The sequence below is a fragment of the Etheostoma cragini genome, chromosome 15 (genome assembly GCF_013103735.1).
Source record: "Etheostoma cragini isolate CJK2018 chromosome 15, CSU_Ecrag_1.0, whole genome shotgun sequence".
NCBI lineage: Eukaryota > Metazoa > Chordata > Actinopteri > Perciformes > Percidae > Etheostoma > Etheostoma cragini.
This window is the reverse complement of record NC_048421.1, coordinates 20673109-20692297: the sequence shown is the minus strand read 5'-3', so window position 1 is coordinate 20692297 and position 19189 is coordinate 20673109. Positions and strand designations below refer to the sequence as shown.

The 19189-nt window shown below is 40.7% G+C and overlaps 1 protein-coding gene and 1 long non-coding RNA gene across 11 annotated transcripts in view; one reads left to right on the top strand and one right to left on the bottom strand.

Annotated features, from left to right (window-relative positions):
• Positions 1 to 230: 230 nt before the first annotated feature.
• Positions 231 to 10495, top strand: LOC117957736. The gene is made up of 3 exons (XR_004659577.1): positions 231 to 244; positions 4094 to 4097; positions 10425 to 10495. It is a non-coding gene; the product is annotated as an uncharacterized LOC117957736 (long non-coding RNA).
• A 1279-nt stretch (positions 10496 to 11774) lies between these two features.
• Positions 11775 to 19189, bottom strand: part of LOC117957693 (flocculation protein FLO11-like) — a 16337-nt gene continuing 8922 nt past the window's right edge. For 8 of the 10 annotated variants that reach the window (XM_034893618.1, XM_034893623.1, XM_034893626.1 and 5 more), the window contains 6 exons: positions 17294 to 17482; positions 16113 to 16250; positions 14933 to 15031; positions 13630 to 13776; positions 12752 to 13456; positions 11775 to 12049 (listed from right to left, as the gene is read on the bottom strand). In XM_034893618.1, the coding sequence (XP_034749509.1) occupies positions 11786 to 12049; positions 12752 to 13456; positions 13630 to 13776; positions 14933 to 15031; positions 16113 to 16250; positions 17294 to 17482 (1542 nt within the window). In that variant the 3' untranslated portion in view covers positions 11775 to 11785. The remainder of the gene's footprint in view (positions 12050 to 12751; positions 13457 to 13629; positions 13777 to 14932; positions 15032 to 16112; positions 16251 to 17293; positions 17483 to 19189) is intronic. The other 2 variants (XM_034893619.1, XM_034893620.1) reach the window with 2 other exon arrangements.

Genomic DNA, 19189 nt, shown 5'->3' with positions numbered 1-19189 from the left:
ATAGACCACACTCCAGAATATACAAGAACCCAACAGTTCTAGTAGTCTCCTCCAAAGCAAGCAACAGTGCGACAGTGGCGAGGAAAAACTTCCTTTTAGGCAGAAACCTCGGTCAGACCCAGGCTCTTGGTAGGCGGTGTCTGACGACCGGTTGGGGTTAGAATGAAGAGTGGCAATAACAAAAATAGAAAAATTAGTAGTCTATAGCAGTTCTTTGTAGTAGTTCATGGCATAGCAGGACGCTGTAAGGCATTACAAGGCACAGCAGGACGTAGCAGGGCACTGCAGTGTAGCAGATGATTATGGCATCACAGAACATGGAGCGGGACCAAGGCAACAGCCACTACCCTGATTTTGGAGCCTCTCTGATCCAAGGGAACATTCTGGGGAAAAAAGAACATAAGGACTCCGGGGAATGACCCCCCAGAGCTAGGTTTCTGGGACATGGATGCACAAATTCTTCAGGAGAGAGGACCCACGCAAAGCTGCAGGACCGGATGCTGCTCCCCATCCAGCTTGAAGCATTGCGCTGATCGGCCGTCTCCAGTGTTCACAGACATTTTCAAAACCTCACTGGAGACTCGCCTCATACCAGCCTGCTTCAAGACTTCAACCATGATGCCTGTTCCCAAGAAGTCAAGGACCACTGGACTTAATAACTTCAGACCCGTCCCCCTGACCTTTGTGGTTTTGAAGTCCTTTGAGTGGCATCACAGACCCCCTGGAGTTTGCCTACAGAGCCAATTGGTCTGTGGACGATGCAGTCAATTTGGCCCTCCATTACATCCTCAGACACCTGGACACCACAGAAACCTATGCCAGGAAACTGTTTGTGGACTTCAGCTTTGCCTTCAACACCATCATCCCGGTTCTGCTTCAGGAAAAGCTCTCCCAGCTTGGTGTGCCTGAGTCCCCCTGTAGGTGGATCACTGACTTCCTGTCTGACAGGAAGCCGCATGTGAAGCTGGGGAAAGCTTCTGAAGTTTGCGGACAACAGTTTGTGAGATGAGTCCGCCTACAGGTGGGACACTGACCACCTGGTAACCTGGGGCAACCAAAACAGCCTTGAGTTCAACGCTCAGAAAGAACACAGCCTGACCTTCCCCCATCACCCACTGTAGCTCCACAATTGACACTGTGGTGTCTTTCCGCTTCCTGGGAACTATCATCTCCCGGGACTGTGTCCAAGCAGGTAACGGTACGTCAGCGCGGACAGCAGTGTGTCCGAGCTGCTGACAGATAGAAACATGTCGGGAATTAATGTTTAGGCTTGCATACGTATAATATCATTACATTTAGTCAGGCGTGGAGAGTAACCATCTCTGTAGTGGAATGGATTTGAATGACAACCGGAAATGCTAGATAGTTACTGTGACCATTCAGGCACGGCGCCAAGATTCCAGTTTTGGATGGGCCAGACCAATTGTGGGTGTGGCTTAAATTAAAAACGTTTTCAAGTCACATTACCTGTGCTTACATAATAATACATAATAGAAATGAAACCATGGGAGCTACGTGTTGCAGAGAGAGGCTCAACTTATCGAGTAAGCTAGCAAGTATACAAAACAGACAACTTCTGTGCAGGCTACTTCAAAATAAAAGCACTTCCTGTGACGGTTCACAGTAAAACAAAATTACTTCTAAACAAATAAGGTTGTGTACCTTTTCACATAACCAGGCCCAATGGAGGGCTTAGCCAAACTTTAGCAATTTTAAAGTTGACAACGCCACCTTGGGACTTTCACCCAAAGAGTTTAAAGTATGACTTCAGTTGGTTCCAACCCTGGACTTCCACTACAATGGCAAGCCCACAGAAAAGATCAGAGACAAGGTTGGTTTGAGCTGCTAAAAATAATTTATTACACAGACGGTGGCGGAATGCACAAGGCTTCTCCACTTTGCCGTTTAAACAACGTGGAATAAAACATATAAAAGTCCAAATCTACACAAAACGCACAATCAATTGTGTGAGCTGACAGCAAATACTGTATATGTGGCATTTAGGTAACCTTCATTGCAACGTTGGTAGTATGTCCAGACTAGTGCAACAGTCATTTTTATTTTTTTCGCGTCGACATTGGTATAAGGTAAGAGCTACTTGTTATTTGTCACATAACCCAGAGCCCTGAAAAACTGTTTTTTTTTACTAAAGCAGATGTATTACCTACCACCATTTGGTTATTCTTTATTTTAAAAATGGAGGCGCAGAATGCTAGAATACATATGAGGTCAGTACCCAAGAAAACTTTAAATAGTTGGTGGAAGTAATTACACATGAATGAGCACATATTTATGAAAGAACAAAGTTTTTTTTGCTAAAAAATTAACTAAAATATTACACATTGGAGCTTTAAGTGTAATGAAAGACACTGCAAGAAACATGCATGTTTTTAATTCATCAAAACTACTCCACTGGTTACCGTCTCTGCCATTAGGTCCCCCAGTCAGTGTTTTTTTATATAATGCTCCCTTTGTAAAAAACAGAAACTGAAAGAACTTGGCAGGCAAAGTTAAAGTGACGGACAACTGAAATGATATAATCAAGTTCACGGCAGTTCACAACACTGACCCTGTCTTTTCCCACTTGTAATTTACGTAAACACACTTGCGTGTTTTCTCCTTTCCTCCCTTCAGTCCTGTTCCTTTCCTCCCATCCTGTCAGGAATTATGACTTAAAAGCAGTATATAAACAGTAGAAGGCCTAAAACCATTAACACCTAATTGGACAAAAATAAATACAACCAAATTGCAACTGCTACGGACTGAGCTACTGCCACCCCAAAATTAAGCAACCACTCTATTTCTAATAACACTCTGGCGTAATTCAGAGTCACTAAAACAAATACACACTATCCCCGGGCAAAATGGAAAATGTGAGTAGTCATAAAAGTCTAGACCAGGCAAAACCGCAGCGTAGCTATGACTTGACTTGGCTGTACAGACGGAAAGAAACAAGAGTTAATATATGTCACTGTCTGGCAAAACATACAGCACGTGTCAAACAATAATGAACCTTTACAGTTAAAGAAGGCGCTTCCTGGCCAAGCATTTATTTCCATGTGCCTCACATAACGTCTTATGTAACTACAGGTAACTCTATTTAACTCACCGGTTACATTCAAAGTGTTTTAAACTAAACAATGTTTCTTGTTCAAGTGCTTTAAACAAACAATTTGCAACAATGCTGTACTTCATTAAAACTGTAAGGTACTTTTAATTGAATATTTTCATTTTCTCCTAGTTGCCTATTGAACGTTTTATTTATCTAATTTTTTGTAGCTGTAGTTACTTTGCTTATTCATATTGATTATATATTGACAAAGAATGCGTAGGACCCGTTCATCTTGAAGACAAGTTTGTTCAGAATCAGCTGACTCGATTTCCTTCTCATACATTCCCGTAGTGTCGCAGTGCATTTCCCTGTTGAAGACTAGCGTCCACTTTGACAGGGCACATACAAGGCATAAAAAGAGCAAGGAACATGTGAGTGCATGTGCAAGATTAAGTTGCATGGGCAGGACCAGGGTTGAGCATACAAGTGGCTAAACATAATGAAACAGTCAAAGAAAACAGGGCCTTCCTAAAACGCCTTACTGATGTAACATCCCTGCTTGACCGACAGGAGCTGTCATTTAGTGAATCATCACTAAGGGGAATTACAGGGAGTTCACAGAAACATTAGCTAAATATGACTCTGTCCTGTCCACGCAATTCGAGGCCTCAACTGTGCTTTCTGGTGTGTCCCATACTATTACAAATGACTTGCCACCGGGTCTGCTCAGATCAGAGATGAAATTCAGGATGCTCCCTTTTTTTCTGTCATTGTTTGCAATGTGGATAGTGCAGATAAAATCCAGGAGCGCTTTATTGGATTTTTTTAATGCTGTTTTTGATGTATTAAATGAGTAATGGCCATCACTTTGATTCAGGAAGACTGAGGTCTGAACTTCAACTCAGGACTTGCAGGGTAACAGTGGAAAGCTGTGTGATTACTAAGTGTTCCTTAAAGACATGGAGTTGCACAGTGCAATGTCTCTACTTTACAAACTGTTCTCATTAGTGCCAACAATTGGAGCTACATCTGCAAGTGTAGAAAGGTTCTCCTGTTTAAAGCGGCTCAAGTCCTACACCTGTGACAAAAACGGGCCAAGGCCGTTTAAGCAGCTTGGCTCTGCTGGCTATTGTGAGGACACCGGCCAAGTCACTGGAAAAGACACCTAGTTGGTATAACAGGGTCACAGAGAGTTTTCTTGCAAAGGAACGTAGGGCAGAACGTATAAATTAATGGACAATTTTTATGATTTAGGCCAAAAATGAACTTCCCCTCTTTGGTCTTTGAAAGAGGGGAAGCTCAGGGCAGCCGCCACTGTTGTTAAATGATGAGAAAACTAAATAAACACATAATAAAATAAAGGCAACACAAAAAAACTAAACAAAAAACAATTGTAGCAGCTGAGACCTGTCCTACCACTTAGGGCATACAGCACGAGCACTTATGGACAAAAGAAACATACTAAATAAACATATGTGTTTATTTTTAAAGCAGATTTTAAATTAGATTGTAAAAATTTAACAATTTGTCCTTATGAAGTCCGTGGCACAGACGGTGGAAGAATGCACAAGGCTTCTCCACTTTGCCGTTTAAACAATGTGGAATAAAACATATAAAAGTCCAAATCTACACAAAACGCACAATCAATTGTGTGAGCTGACAGCAAATATATGTGTCATTTAGGCAACCTTCATTCCAACGTTGGTAGTATGTCCAGACTAGTGCAACAGTCATTTTTATTTTTTTCGCGTCAACAATGGTATAAGGTAAGAGCTACTTGTTACTTGTCACATAACCCAGAAACCTGAAAAACAGTTTTTTTTTTCTAAAGCAGATGTATTATCTACCACCATTTGGTTATTGTTTATTTTAAAAATGGAGGCGCAGCATGCTAGAATACATATGTCAATACATATTTATGAAAGAACATTTAGCAAAAAGATTTGCTAAAGATTAACTAAAAAAGTACACATTGGAGCTTTAAGTGTAATGAAAGCCACTGCAAGAAACATGCATGTTATTAATTCATCAAAACTACTCCACTGCTTACCGTCTCTGCCCTTAGGTCCCCCAGTCAGTGTTTTTTTATATAATGCTCCCATTGTACAAATTTTGTGATTCTGATCATTTTATTTATCTGATCATTTAACCTTTTTTCAGGCTGTAGAAGAAGTCTTACTTTACTTTGAATCATTCCATACTTTTTAAACCACCAAGATTCCTACATACTTTTACTTAAGTGACAATTTCAATGTATGACATGTACTTGTAGTAAGAGTTATTTTTACAGTATGGTACTTTTACTTTAGTAAATAATCTGAATACTGATACTGAATACCACTGCAAAATTGCAACAAATCATGGAAGAAAGAAAGAAAAGAAAATGTTGAAGGCTCTGGGCCAGATCCAGTATGCAACTGAAACCAAATCTGCATCATTAGCCCTGTTCTGCCGTGAAAGGATACTGGACCAGGTCCAATTCACAAATCTGGACCAGAACTTATGAAGGCTCGGAGGCCACACGTTTTTTGCTATCTGCGTACGTACTGAAGTACCATCTGGACAGCTTCCATCCCTTCATCATCCACCAGGAGAATAGTGGCCCAGTCCAACAACACTAAGGTACAACACAAACACATTCCGATACTTGACCTTGGGTATCACCCAATGCCGAGTACTGATACTAGTGTTTCATATATTTGATCATGTTTTAAAAGCTACTACCATCCCTGCATGGATATGGTTTTGTGCCGGTCTGGCTCAGGTTACACTCTTTTTGAAACATGAGCAAACAATGAATGCAGTTTGACAGTCAGTCATAATGGAAAAAGAACATAAACAATGTACTTTAAAGATTTTCTTTGGGGCTTAATTACGTAGTTCGGATTGGTGCATAAACTCCCAATTATTACTGATTCCGGCATTTTAGGTCTCGGTATCAGAACATCTCTTGACTGTACATGTGCTGGTCATATAATTAGAATATCATGAAAGAGTTGATTTATGTCAGTAATTCCATGCAAAATGTGAAATTTGTATATTATAGTCATTCATCACACACAGAGTGATATATTTAAAATGTGAATTTTGATGATAACTGACAACTAATGAAAACCCCAAATTCAGTATCTCAGAAAATTAGATTACTTAAGACCAATACAAAAAAAAGGATTTTCAAAATGTCGGCCAACTGAAAAGTATAAGCATGTACAGCACTCAATACTTAGTTGGGGTTCCTTTTGCCTTAATTACTGCAGCAATGTGGCGTGGCATTGGAGTCGATCAGTCTGTGGCACTGCTCAGGTGTTACAAAAGCCCAGGTTGCTCTGATAGTAGCTTTGGGAGAGTTCTAGCCCAACCGGGCTGGAGCTCTCTTTACCTTGTCTCTCTTGGTTTTGCTGTAATACTAGTTTTAGACAGCTGGGGACTTATTTTGATACACTAGTTAGGGCATAGAATCGAATATTGTTAGGGAGTAGTAGTTTGTCACATAGTCGGATTTATCTATCATATAATGAAGAATATAATAAAACTAAAGGGAGACTTGGCATACAGCCCGATCCGGTTGGGGAGAGTTCTAGCCCGACCAGGCTGGAGCTCTCTTTACCTTGTCTCTCTTGGTTTTGCTGTAATAATAGTTGTAGACAGCTGGGAACTTATTTTGATAAACTGAGCTCCTCTCTCCTCTATCTTTCCATGTTTTCATTTATGTGCATCCATGTCCCAGAAATGCTTGTTACTAACCTAGCTCTGGGGAGTCATTCCCCGGAGTCCTTATGTTCTTTTTCCCCAACATGTTCCCTTGGATCAGAGAGGCTCCAAAATCAGGGTAGCAGCTGTCGCCTTGGTCCCGCTCCATGTTCTGTGATGCCATGTTCAACTGCTACACTGCAGTGCCCAGCTACGTCCTGCTACGTCCTGCTGTGCCTTGTAATGCCGCACAGCGTCCTGCTATGCCATGAACTACTACAAAATTCTAACCCCAACCGGCCCGTCAGACACCGCCTACCAAGAGCCTGGGTCTGACCGAGGTTTCTGCCTAAAAGGAAGTTTTTCCTCGCCACTGTCGCACTGTTGCTTGCTCTGGAGGAAACTACTGGAACTGTTGGGTCCTTGTAAATTCTGGAGTGTGGTCTATATGTATAGTGTCTTGAGATAACTCTGGTTATGAATTGATACTATAAATAAAATTGAATTGAATTGAATAGTGGCGTTCAGCTCTTCTGCATTGTTGGGTCTAGCGCATCGCATCATCCTCTTTACAATACATAGATGTTCTATAGGGTTAAGGTCAGGCAAGTTGGCTGGCTAATTAAGAACAAGGATACCATGGTCCTTAAACCAGGTACTGTGCAGGTGCCAAGAAATCTGCATCTCCATAAAGTTGGTCAGCCGCAGGAAGCATGAAGTGCTCCAAAACTTCCTGATAGAAGGCTGTGTTGACCCTGGACCTCAGAAAACACAGTGGACCAACACCAGTAGATGACATGGCACCCCACATCATCACTGACTGTGGAAACTTTACACTGGACTTTAAGCAACGTAGAGTTTGTGCTTCTCCTCTTTTCCTCCAAACTCTGGGACCTCAATTTCCAAAGGAAATGCAAAATTTACCTTCAACAGAAAACATAACTTTGGACCAATCAGCAGCAGTCCAGTCCTTTTTGTCTTTAGCCCATGCGAGACGTTTCTGACGCTGTGTCTTGTTCAAGAATGGCTTGACACAAGGAATGCGACAGCTGAAACCCCGGTCTTGCAAACGGCTGTGCGTGGTGGTTCTTGAAACAGCTGCAGTCCGCTCTTTGTGAATCTCTCCCACATTTATGAATGGGTTTTGATTCCCAATCCTCTCCTGGATGCAGTTATCCCTATTGCTTGTACACTTTTTTCTACCACACAGCTGTCAGGTCAGCAGTCTTCCCCATGATTGTGTACCCTACAGAACTAGACAGAGACCATTTAAAGGCCTTTACAGTTGTTTAGAGTAAATAAGCTGATTAGAGTGTGTCACCAGGTTTCTTCAGTATTGAACCTTGTCGTAATATTCTAATTGTCTGAGATACTGAATTTGGGATTTTCATTAGTTGTCAGTTACAATTCCCACACTTAAAAGAAATGAACATTTGAAATATATCACTATGTGTGTGATGAATTAATATAATATAAAAATGTCCCTTTTTGAATGGAATTGCTGACATTACTTATTATACATACTTAATATTAAGAGTAATCATTATTCCCACATGTACTCTGCAGTCTGACATCAGTTCACCTCCTCACCATCTGCAACGCAAATTCCCATAATCTCCAAAATGGTGCGTGCACATGGTTCGGAGTTTGCGTGGAGGAACGCCAAGGTTTTTTGTAAATGACAATTGCAAGAGAAGCGGCATACCTACATTTTCAGCCCCATTTTTTGCGTACGCCATGTTTATAAATGAGACCCCTAGTAGAAAAAAAAGGCTAATATCAAAGTGAAATCAAACCAATGGTGTTAGCATACCACAAGTTACAGAAGTACATGCATCTCAGTGTCTGTCCAAATTACGCACAATAAGCAGTTTGATGTCACTGATGTAATGCCATTTATTTTCTAAGTGTTAGTATGCTCAGTGGAACTGAGTCCAGCGTGCGGGAGTCCCGACTCAAGAGGAGGAGAGGTTACTGAGGCCAACGTCTCCACGGCAGGTGACGGTGCGCATGGATCCGCTGCGGCATTTATGGATGAAATAATGAAATAGTAAATAGGACTAGAGTAACAGAGATATAATCAAGACAGCCAAGACGGCCTGGTGTTTGGTGGCACGGGTACACCCTGTTCACTTACATAGACTACACATCATCCACGGGATCAATTACACATCCAATGAGTTCGCCTACCCGACACAGGGTTGTTCCTGGGGAGATGGATCCGTGCGTCCCGCCTCCTGTACGCCATGGTCTAAAAACTCACAGGTGATGTTGCATTTTCCCGTGCCGATCTTTTTGTTGCACACTGAATAACATATTTCTTCCATGGGAACTAAAGATGATGACTGCAAATATTTTCTAAGTAGCTTTTCATTCATTTCCCAGTCTGACAGAGGTTATGTAGCCTGCGAATTAAACGGTTATTAGTGTGAAAGATGTGAAATATTATCCACATAAATTATCAAATTTTATGGAATATCAGTAGATATAACTAGTTTTTTTTTCATAGACAAGGTCACAGATATATGCCAGTAAGTGAAGTGGAAACGTAATTTTGTAATGTTCGGTGATTTTCGGCACTTTTCAGTTAGATTTTGCAACTTTACAGATCCAGAAGACTTTGCGGACGGCCCGCACATTCTCACGACAACTTCATTTTTTATAAATCACAAAGTGTCTGTGAAAACCAGAGTACGCCAGCTTTTCGTGTGTACTCAACAGGCCCCAGGTCTTCAGAAGGGCAGTTTCACTCCAAACTGGTCCAATACCGGCGTGTGATCAGTGGCCCTCAGCATCTGATACAGACGCCCCATTTAGCGCCTGTATTAGACTCACCAGGCTTTCACCTAAATAATTTAAACCCACACAGCGTCAACATTAGAGGCTCTGAGAAACCGAGATGATTTTTGGCGACCACCCCAAAGAGGTTTTAGCCAGCCCCAAAGAAAAAATCCCTACCACAAAATGATAAGCATTGCTAAAAAAAAATATATATAGCAAGTAAAATCATCTCTAAATGTGATGGAGCAACTTACCAAACAGTCGTTAAACAAGCAGAACATAAACTTGAATGTGAGAGCTGATCTCAGTTTTTTTTCAGAGTTCGCTGTACCGGACTCTCCCGGTAATTTGAAAAGCAGTAATTTGAAAAGAAAAGTAAGCACTTTTGTTAATTTTTTATTTATTTTGATTAGAAATAATGGCAAAATGCATAGATTTCTGTCAAATAACAACACAGATTCATTACCTTTCTGTATGGGGACCAATCATGCTTACTATTGTGTGTAGTCCCTCCAAAAGGCTCATTCTGAGCCAGGAAACCCTGGCAACAAGTGCAAAAGTCCAGATTAGTGAGAAAGGTTGGGGTGGTGGATGGGTCAAACAAAGACATTTTTACCCAGGAGACCGCTGTCAGCGACCCGTGTGAAAGCCCAAAGTAAACCCTGACTTTTTTTAAAGTTGTGTAGGCTATGCAAGTTAACTATCTTACCTTATGTTCCTCAGATAACGTAACGCCACAAGGTAGATATTTTAACCCAAACCACCATCTTTTCCTGAGCCTAACCAAGTACTTTTTGTTGCCTAAACCCAATATAAACTTGCGTTTTGAAGTCTATTTTTTTAAAGAACACTGCATAGGAGAAGCAGAACGTGACTCGCCGTTCCCGGCACGTTCATGAAGCGGTTTCTAGAGCACCATAGTTTAAAGCATAGGGCCACCGACCAAGCGTCAGTATTTGACGAGTAAGGAGTGAGAATGTCTGGTCTTCAGCTGTTCGGGGTAAGTCTAATAGTTCTCTCAACATGCTTTGTTTAAAATGTGTGCGGTCTTTGAAAGATTACAGGTGCTGGTCATATAATTAGAATATCATGAAAAACTTGATTTATGTCAGTAATTCCGTTTAAAAAGGGAAATTTGCAAAATATATTCATCATCACACACAGAGTGATATATTTCAAATCTTCATTTCTTTTAATCGTGATCATTATAACTGACAATGGAAATCCCAAATTCAGTATCTCCGAAAATTAGAATATCACTTAAGACCAATACAAAAAAAGGATTTTTAGAAATGTCGGCCAACTGAAAAGTATGGCCTCCATAAAGTTAACTCCATCAAGTTGTTCAGCAGCAGGAAGCATGAAGTGCTCTACAATTTCCTGGCAGAAGGCTGTGTTGACCCTGGACCTCAGAAAACACAGTGGACCAACACCAGCAGATGACATGGCACCCCACACCATCACTGACTGTGGAAACTTTATACTGGACATATTATGTGCCTCTCCTCTCTTCCTCCAGACTCAAGGACCTTGATTTCCAAAGGAAATGCAAAATTTACTTTGGACCACTCAGCAGCAGTCCAGTCCTTTTTGTTGTCTTTAGCCCAGGAGAGACGCTTCTGAAGCTGTGTCTCGTTTAAGAGTGGCTTGACACAAGGAATGCAACAGCTGAAACCCATTTCTTGCATACATCTGTGCGTGTTGGTTCTTGAAGCACTGACAGCTGCAGTCCACTCTTTGTGAATCTCACAATCACACAATCCTCATAATCCTCTCCAGAGTGCAGTTATCCCTATTGCTTGTACACTTTTTTCTCCCACATCATTTCCTTCCCTTTGCCTCTCTATTAATGTAATGTAACAGAGCTCTGCAAACAGCCAACAATGGTCGTCTTTTTGATAGCTGTCAAGTCAGCAGAACTAACCTAAGTGTAGCCTACAGAACTAGACAGAGACCATTTAAAGGATTTTACATGTGTCTTGAGTTAATTAGCTGTTAGAGTGTGGCACCAGGTGTCTTTAATATTGAACCTTGTCATACTATTTTAATTTTCTGAGATAAAGAATTATAATCATAATTAAAAGAAATGAACATTTGAAATATATCACTGTGTTCGATGAATGAATATAATATAGACATTTCACTTTTTCATTGGAATTACTGACATAAATCAACTTTTTCATGATATTCTAATTATATGACCAGCACCTGTATACCCTTGCAACCATGAAAATGGGAAAAAAAAGTGTTGATCCAGCAAAGCTACTCTGAGTCAGACTGGAAGGTTGCAGGAGAAGAGATGTCTGGTTCGTCTGATACGTCTGTGGCGTCTGATGCGTCTGATGCATCTGATGCATCTAGTTCATCTTTGTCTGGATCGTATAGATCGTCAATGTCTGGTTCGTCTGGTGTGTCTGATACGTCTGTTGCGTCTTTGTCTGGTTCATCTGGTATGTCCGCAGTTGGTGGAGTGTCCCCATGTCCATGCTGTGTGTGTTCTGGTGACGTCCCGTTTTCAGTGTTGTCCTGTGAACACATGAAGATGAGAAGAACTATGTCACATGTGACAGAACCATCTTTGAAAGGGCAGGCTCAAATGACAAAATATACAGTATATAAACATAAAAGAAACATATAAAAACGATGACAGTACCAAGACCCCAAAAACAATTGTAAAACTGAACAACAAAAAGGAATGGAGCAGAAATGTTGCTATGCACAGATGGAAAGAAAAAGTAAAAAATTGTTTTAAAAACATTACTTTTAACTTTTACTTAAGTACAAGTAAAATTACTGGTATAACCATTTACTCAAGGAAAAAGTAAACTTTAAAATCAACTAAAGTAGAATAAAAGTTACTTTTTTTAACACCTCTGCTGGGGATTGGAGGAGGAGGGGGGGTATTTTCCTGAGTACTGACCGGGTGTAGAGTTCTGTAACGGGGGCTTGAGGAGAGCCAATTATATTACCAGCCTGATTTATTATCCAGGCATGTTTTGTTCTGTGTCCGATGGTGAGGACACTGTCCCAGGCTGAGATATTGAGAGTGTGTGTGTGTGTGTGTGTGTGTGTGTGTGTGTGTGTGTGTGTGTGTGTGTGTGTGTGTGTGTATATATATATATATATATATATATATATATATATATAGATAGACGTAACAACACAGTACTACTTACAATGTTTTAATGTGGTGTAGCAACACAACTTATTTGTAATTTTTGCACTTGCCTGTGATTCATCTGAATCTGTGTCTATCGGCGGTATAGTGAACGCTGCTTCTGCTCCTTTAGAGGCCGCCTTTGTCCCCCTGTCTTTGCATACGTTCTCTGTCCATTGGAAAAAGGTTTTATTGTCCCATGCCGGTCCCATTGCTTTCAGCTTTGCAAGAGCCATCCCGCTAGTTATGCACACACCCACTCGATTTAACCACTTAAAACGTCTTCTTGAGCCGCTGTGGCACATAACCAGAGCATTTGTGTACATATGTGCTGACATTGACTCGCAGCGTGCGTTCAAGAGTATTGCCCCAGCCATTGGTAATCTGTATTTATTAATCCTTCTGGAAGGGTGAGGGCGTATTCTTGAAGTAGTGTTAGCAGGCTCAATGGAGACAGTGCTTGCGCACTGTAAAAACTTGAGAAAGGTCGGTGCGTTTGTCCTCCACTCCTCAACAACATTCATCCATTTAAAGTTCTTTAGGTCTTCGATGCTGGTCCGTCGGAGAATAGATGTGAATTTCCGGCTTGTTAGCTTCTTGCACTCGTTTCTGATGATATTAGTCATCTCGTGGACCATGAAATCAAACATTCCAGGGACAGACAGAAGTGCATGTGGGATTCTGTGGAGAGTTCCTTGAACAATGTGGTGGAGTACCCTCTCCATGGGTCCACAGACAATCCGACTTTTTAGGGATTTTGCCGTTCTAATGGTGACCTTTTGAAAACAAAGATTGGAAATGTGTCAATGATTAGGCTGTCACCATTTTCTTTTTCAGCACCAACAAAAAATTGACACCTAATTTCCATAACCGCTTGTCATTACATGTCCAACATTGGATGTTCAGTGGTAGCTAAGTGTCGTGTCTGGGTTTCCTTTTAACAACAAACCTTTGATTGCTTTTTCATTGGCGGTTTTGTGCTTGCAGACGGGGTTGGTGCACCACATCCCGACGACCCGGCTTTAGTCGTTGCAGGGAGAGGCGACGGGGTGCTTTGACCAGGATGTGACGTGGTATAGCTGCCATCCATTTGAATCTAAATAACAGGGAGGAAGACTCTGTTTTTACTAATGGAAATGGTAACATCAACCCTACATTATCCTGCCAATTGGGGTACCTGCAGACCCCAGAGGAATACTTTTGTCATAGCTTACAGCTGCTTTCCTCCATCATTCAACTCTTCCAGTCAGACAATTTGTTCCTATGGACTAAAAAGTAAATAAAAGTTGCCTTGCCTAGCCCTACAACCTCCAGCCTGTCAGGGCATAAATAACCCTGTTGTGCCTGTCTGTTTAAGAAGAAGCCTAAAGTCATCTTTACTAAAGTCCCAACTAAGACTCAAGTAATTTGGTCCAGGTCTCAAGCAAGTTAGGAGTTATTGTCTTTGGGGCAAGTCAAGTCACTGGTTAGCTAAGTTGAGGTCCTTTGTTAAGGGAAGTCAAAGCCCAAATCAAATCACTTTTTAACACCAAAGATAAAGCACTCTTTATAGGGTTAGTTTTAGATTGAGGAGGTATTAGTAAAGTATTTGATGTTAAGTATTGCCATAGCAGGAACTGGACAGCCAGTCAGCAAAATCATGACTAACGCATAATAGGGAGCTTTTTGAGTCATCCAATCATATTTCACAGGTTTTTTTCCACATCTCTGATAAAACGCACTAAGGCAGCTTTCATGTCTCCTTCATATTCTATCGCAGTGAACGTAGTTTGCATGGAGGTTTGAAAAGTGTAACCAAACTTTCGACTGCTTTACCGGCATTGCCGTGACTTACTGTGACTCGAACAAGCTGCAGAGGCGAAGTAACGATTGTTTTTTTGCGTCTGCATCGCAGATCTTAGCCCCTCTCTCTGTCAAACATGCAGAGCAGAGGAGAAAGAAGCATGCACTTATTACATGCTCTCCGGTCCCAACATTTGGCACAGATTGAGTTGACGTCAATTTGTCCTCGGTAGTTGCAACGTGATTTGCTCGGTACCCTAAAAAGTACAGAGTTTGGAACCCAACCCTAATTGTAATTGGGATAAAAGCTGCATGATGGTGGTTACTTACGGTAGTTTGTTCTTGTATGTTAAGTATGTTGTTAGGATGAGGGTTAACATGTAGGCTAGATTGAAAAGACACATTTGATTTAATTGAAAAGCAAACTATTTAATAATAGTTCATATAAAGGGGGATGAAATAATACAAACCAGCAGTGGTTGCACAGCAGATGTCTGGACAGTGGGTTGTATCTGAAGCTGATCAGTCTGCACCAGCCTGGTCACACATTCCTGGATTGTTAAGGCCGACTGTAAGTAAACAAAACAGCTATTAGTTAATAACCGTGTATACGGAGTTAGTACAATTGGTGATAATTTTAAAAAGGAAGAGTAAAGACTGATCTAATCAACACAAAGGGCTTATTGTAAAATAAAAACACCAGCGCTACCCATAGATGCTTCTCCAGAGTATAATTAATTTTTCCCAAACATATAATCACAACTAGAGCAAGATTAAGCTTTCCATGTACCAACCTAAATTCTGTCATCATCTACTCACCCCCATATCAGCCAAAGCTGAATTTGAGGTTTGTGTCTTTGTAACAAACAGCCCTACATTTTTGCCCTTTTTAGAACACTAAAGAAGCAATTGGGGCTATAAGGATCTGGTATACAGTTGCTCAATGATTAACGATCCAACAGCATCAATGCTAAGTTAAAATATCAAAACACATCTTTAAAATGTGCCTTTCTTGCTTACACTTTGTATTTATTCTTTTTATTTAAAGAACAACTTCTTTTTTCATTTAAATGTCTAGAAGAGTTCAGTAATCAAATTATAAAGAACTATTTGAGTTGTTTTTTGTTTCTTTTTTGGACCCTGAATTGGATCGAATCAAACCATATACTGGCAGATTTTGTGATAGCAGCAAATATTGCATCGTTCACCAAAGAATTGATAAAATATGGTGAGTGATCTTGTGCGGAAACAACATCTATTGGCTTCAACTTTTTGCATATTAATTTTTAGGAAAAAAACGTGTATGTACCCTGAAATCTTTACTGTGGTGTTTTGTCGGTATTAAGCCACCAGCTACTGGCTAATTTATGCGCTATGTCCTTCATCTCAACCAAGAACGGAGAAATGTTGAGCTAAAAGCGAGCAGTTTGTTTGTACAGGTCTGTATGGTAATACTGCATCAGACTAATGTCTTTTTATGGCAATTTGAAGCTTACAATATTTGCTGTTGATACGGACCGAAGCTTCAAAGTTCAGAAAATGGTATTAGGTACAGCCCTAGTTACGAGGACTAACAAACTAATGGTTTTAACTGATGTGTGGGGGATTAGGTCATGACTGAATGTTCATTTTAAAGTGAAGTTAACGAACCAGAACTGGCTGGGAATGCAGTACTGCGGGTGCCATGTTGACAAGAGTCTTCCTCACTGCTCCATCACCAGACGACAGGGCTGTTGGCTGAGGTAGAGGCTGGGACTGAGACCCAGGTTTCAGACTACAGATGGCAGACTATAACAGAGAAAATTAAAGATAAGACATAGTAACACATTAAGAAAGATTACAATTTTCTAGGCCAATTCCAATTTCTCATTGAGTTTGACCTGCAAATACTGATTTTAGCCAATTCCAATTTTATTTTGTCTAACCACTTTACAGCACACACAAATATTCAGTTTCTATCTTTTGTTGAATAGAACATATATACAGATAATCAATCGCTATAAAATAGAGCTATATAAATTGTTCCTGGTGTGGGAAATTCACACACATCTAAAGTACATTGTTATGAAAGAACCATTTCCTTCTTTTCACATCCAATATCCAACTAATAAATGTGATATATTTAGCAAACTAAACTACTGTATGAAAACAGGAAAAACATTTGTATAAAAGGCCATCTATAAGCACTTATTGTTGAAATGCATGTTGGAGAATAGCGTGGACACTCACTCACGCCACCTGGGGGAAAAGTGAGAGAGAGAGAAAAGAGACTCGCTGTCTCAGGGATTACTAGCCAGTGGAAATCGCGTGTGTGCATCCTTGAGAACTGTAGGTCGTATGACTTATGTCGTCAGTTCATTTTTAGCTGGTAATTTTGTTGTGTTCTTCACCTGCAAGCTAGGTTGCACATGGCAGTTTACTCAATATAATGGCAATCGTTGTTTGTATTTTATGTGCATTATTTAAATTCTAGAGTAGTTACACTGTATAATGTAATGTGAGTTTATTGATATTATTTGCCAGCCTGTATATAATTCCTATGCATTGTGTATGTTAGCCTTTACAACGTTATTATGTACAGCATTTGACCAGCATATGTCAGACTGATCGGCCGGTCGCCGGTCATGGCCGATCACGTGAAAATCGGCCAGTTCTGTTCACCAGCCGGTCAAACGTTCCATCTCTCAACACATTTTAACCCGGCTTTGACAGTCCATACCAATTTCCATCGCATTTTATTTTGAACTGAGATGGTCTTGTAGCAATTTAAGAATAATCATTAGCTCCTTACTTGGCAGGTTTCTACATCTGTTGTAAAACTGTTGGCTCACCTTAACTGAATCTGCAGACCAAACTACTGGAACGGTAGTTGCAGGTTTCTTGCCCGCTGCTTCATCATCAGAAGTCTGAACAGTTGGCTGAGGTGCATGCTGGGACTCCGAATTGAGCTGGGATTGGGGCTGTGGCCTGCTACAGCTTGTATCCACAGCTGGATTTCTTGCTGTCTGGCTCACAGCTGCCTATATTTTAGAAAAGAGTTTATTATTTTATTGTATGTTTACTTTCCATTTGTTTACTTTTTTTAGCACTGTCTGTTGAACCCATGTCTGGGTCCTGCAAAGAAGAGGGTACTTTCGGTAGGTTGGGACCCTAAAATCTAAAATCCATACGTCCTCTTACCTGTAGTTCCATTTATCAATCTAGACCAGTGTTTCTCAGACTTTTTACACCACGTACCACTTCAGAAAATATAACCATTATTAAAAGTACCACCATTATGGTCCACATTAAAATAGAGAGATTTAGCTAAGGACAGTTCACGCAGGAGGCAGGTGTAGGCCTAAAAATAATATTATTTGTTGAATGTCATGTAGGTATTGTATTAACTTTATATAATAAAGTACACATATCAAAATGTTAGTATTTTGTGCATTTTTACTAAGTAGTCTAAGTAGACACATGATACCATTATACTGCAATGGCAGAATTGTAAATTGCAATGGCAACAAGATATTTTTGCCCTACCCTATACTACACAACATGCTTACTAAGTGACACATCGGTTGGCTCGCTGCTGCTCCTCAGTGACTGAACACAAGTGACAGAAAGAGGTGATAGTGGCAAATGTCTGAAAAAAGGCCCTCGCTCTCTCCGGACAATACTAGCGTCTCTCCTACACAGAAAGTCGCTGGTCACTTTTTTTTTAACCCACCCCCGCTGCTGTACAGAGGCCCGTAGGCTCTCTGTTGGTAGCAGAGCTGTTAACATGGAGCTGAGGACTGCACTCAGCTGTCTAGGGGTTATTGCGCATTTGGGAGACACACGCACATACAGAGGTTCCTTGATTTATAGTTACAGTGGGGTTTGAAAGTTTGGGCCCCCCAGGTAAAAATTTGTATTAATGTGCATAAAGAAGCCAAGAAAAAATGGAAAAATCTCCAAAAAGGCATCAAATGACAGATACAACACTTGTATAATATGTCACAAACAGTTAGATTTTATTTCCATCATTTACACTTTCATAATAACAGTAAACAAAAAAATGGCGTCTGCAAAGGTTTGGGCACCCTACAGAGTTTACAGCATGCACCCCCCCCCCCCCTTTGGAAAGCCGAGACCTGACAGTGTCATGGATTGTTCCCAATCATCATCTGGAAAGACCAGGTGATGTCAATTTTAAGGTTTTAAATGCCCAGACTCATCTGACCTTGCCCCAACAATAAGCACCATGGCTTCTTATGGGCAGTTGTCTAAAAAACTGAAACTGAAAATATTTGACGCTCTCAAAGCAGGAGAAGGCTATAAGAAGATAGCAAAGGGTTTTCAGATGCTAATATCCTCTGTTCGGAATGTAATTAAGAAAGGGACGTCATCAGGAACAGTGGAAGTTAAAAGAAGATCTGGAAGACCAAGAAAAATATCAGACAGAACTGCCCGCAGGATTGTGAGAAAAGCAAGTCCAAACCCACGTTTGACTGCACAATCCATCCAGAAAGACCTGGCTGAATCTGGAATTGTGGTACACAAAAATCAGCGTTTAAAGTTTGAAAATGGATGTAATGACAAATGTAAATGTGCTGTATTTATATAGCGCTTTTCCAGTCTTCACAACTGCTGATGCATTGTGGAAAGAAGTTCTGTGGACCAATAATGAGGTTAAAATAGAACTTTTTGGCCAGAATGAGTAATGCTTGGAGAAGAAAGGGCACAGAATTGAATGAAAAGAA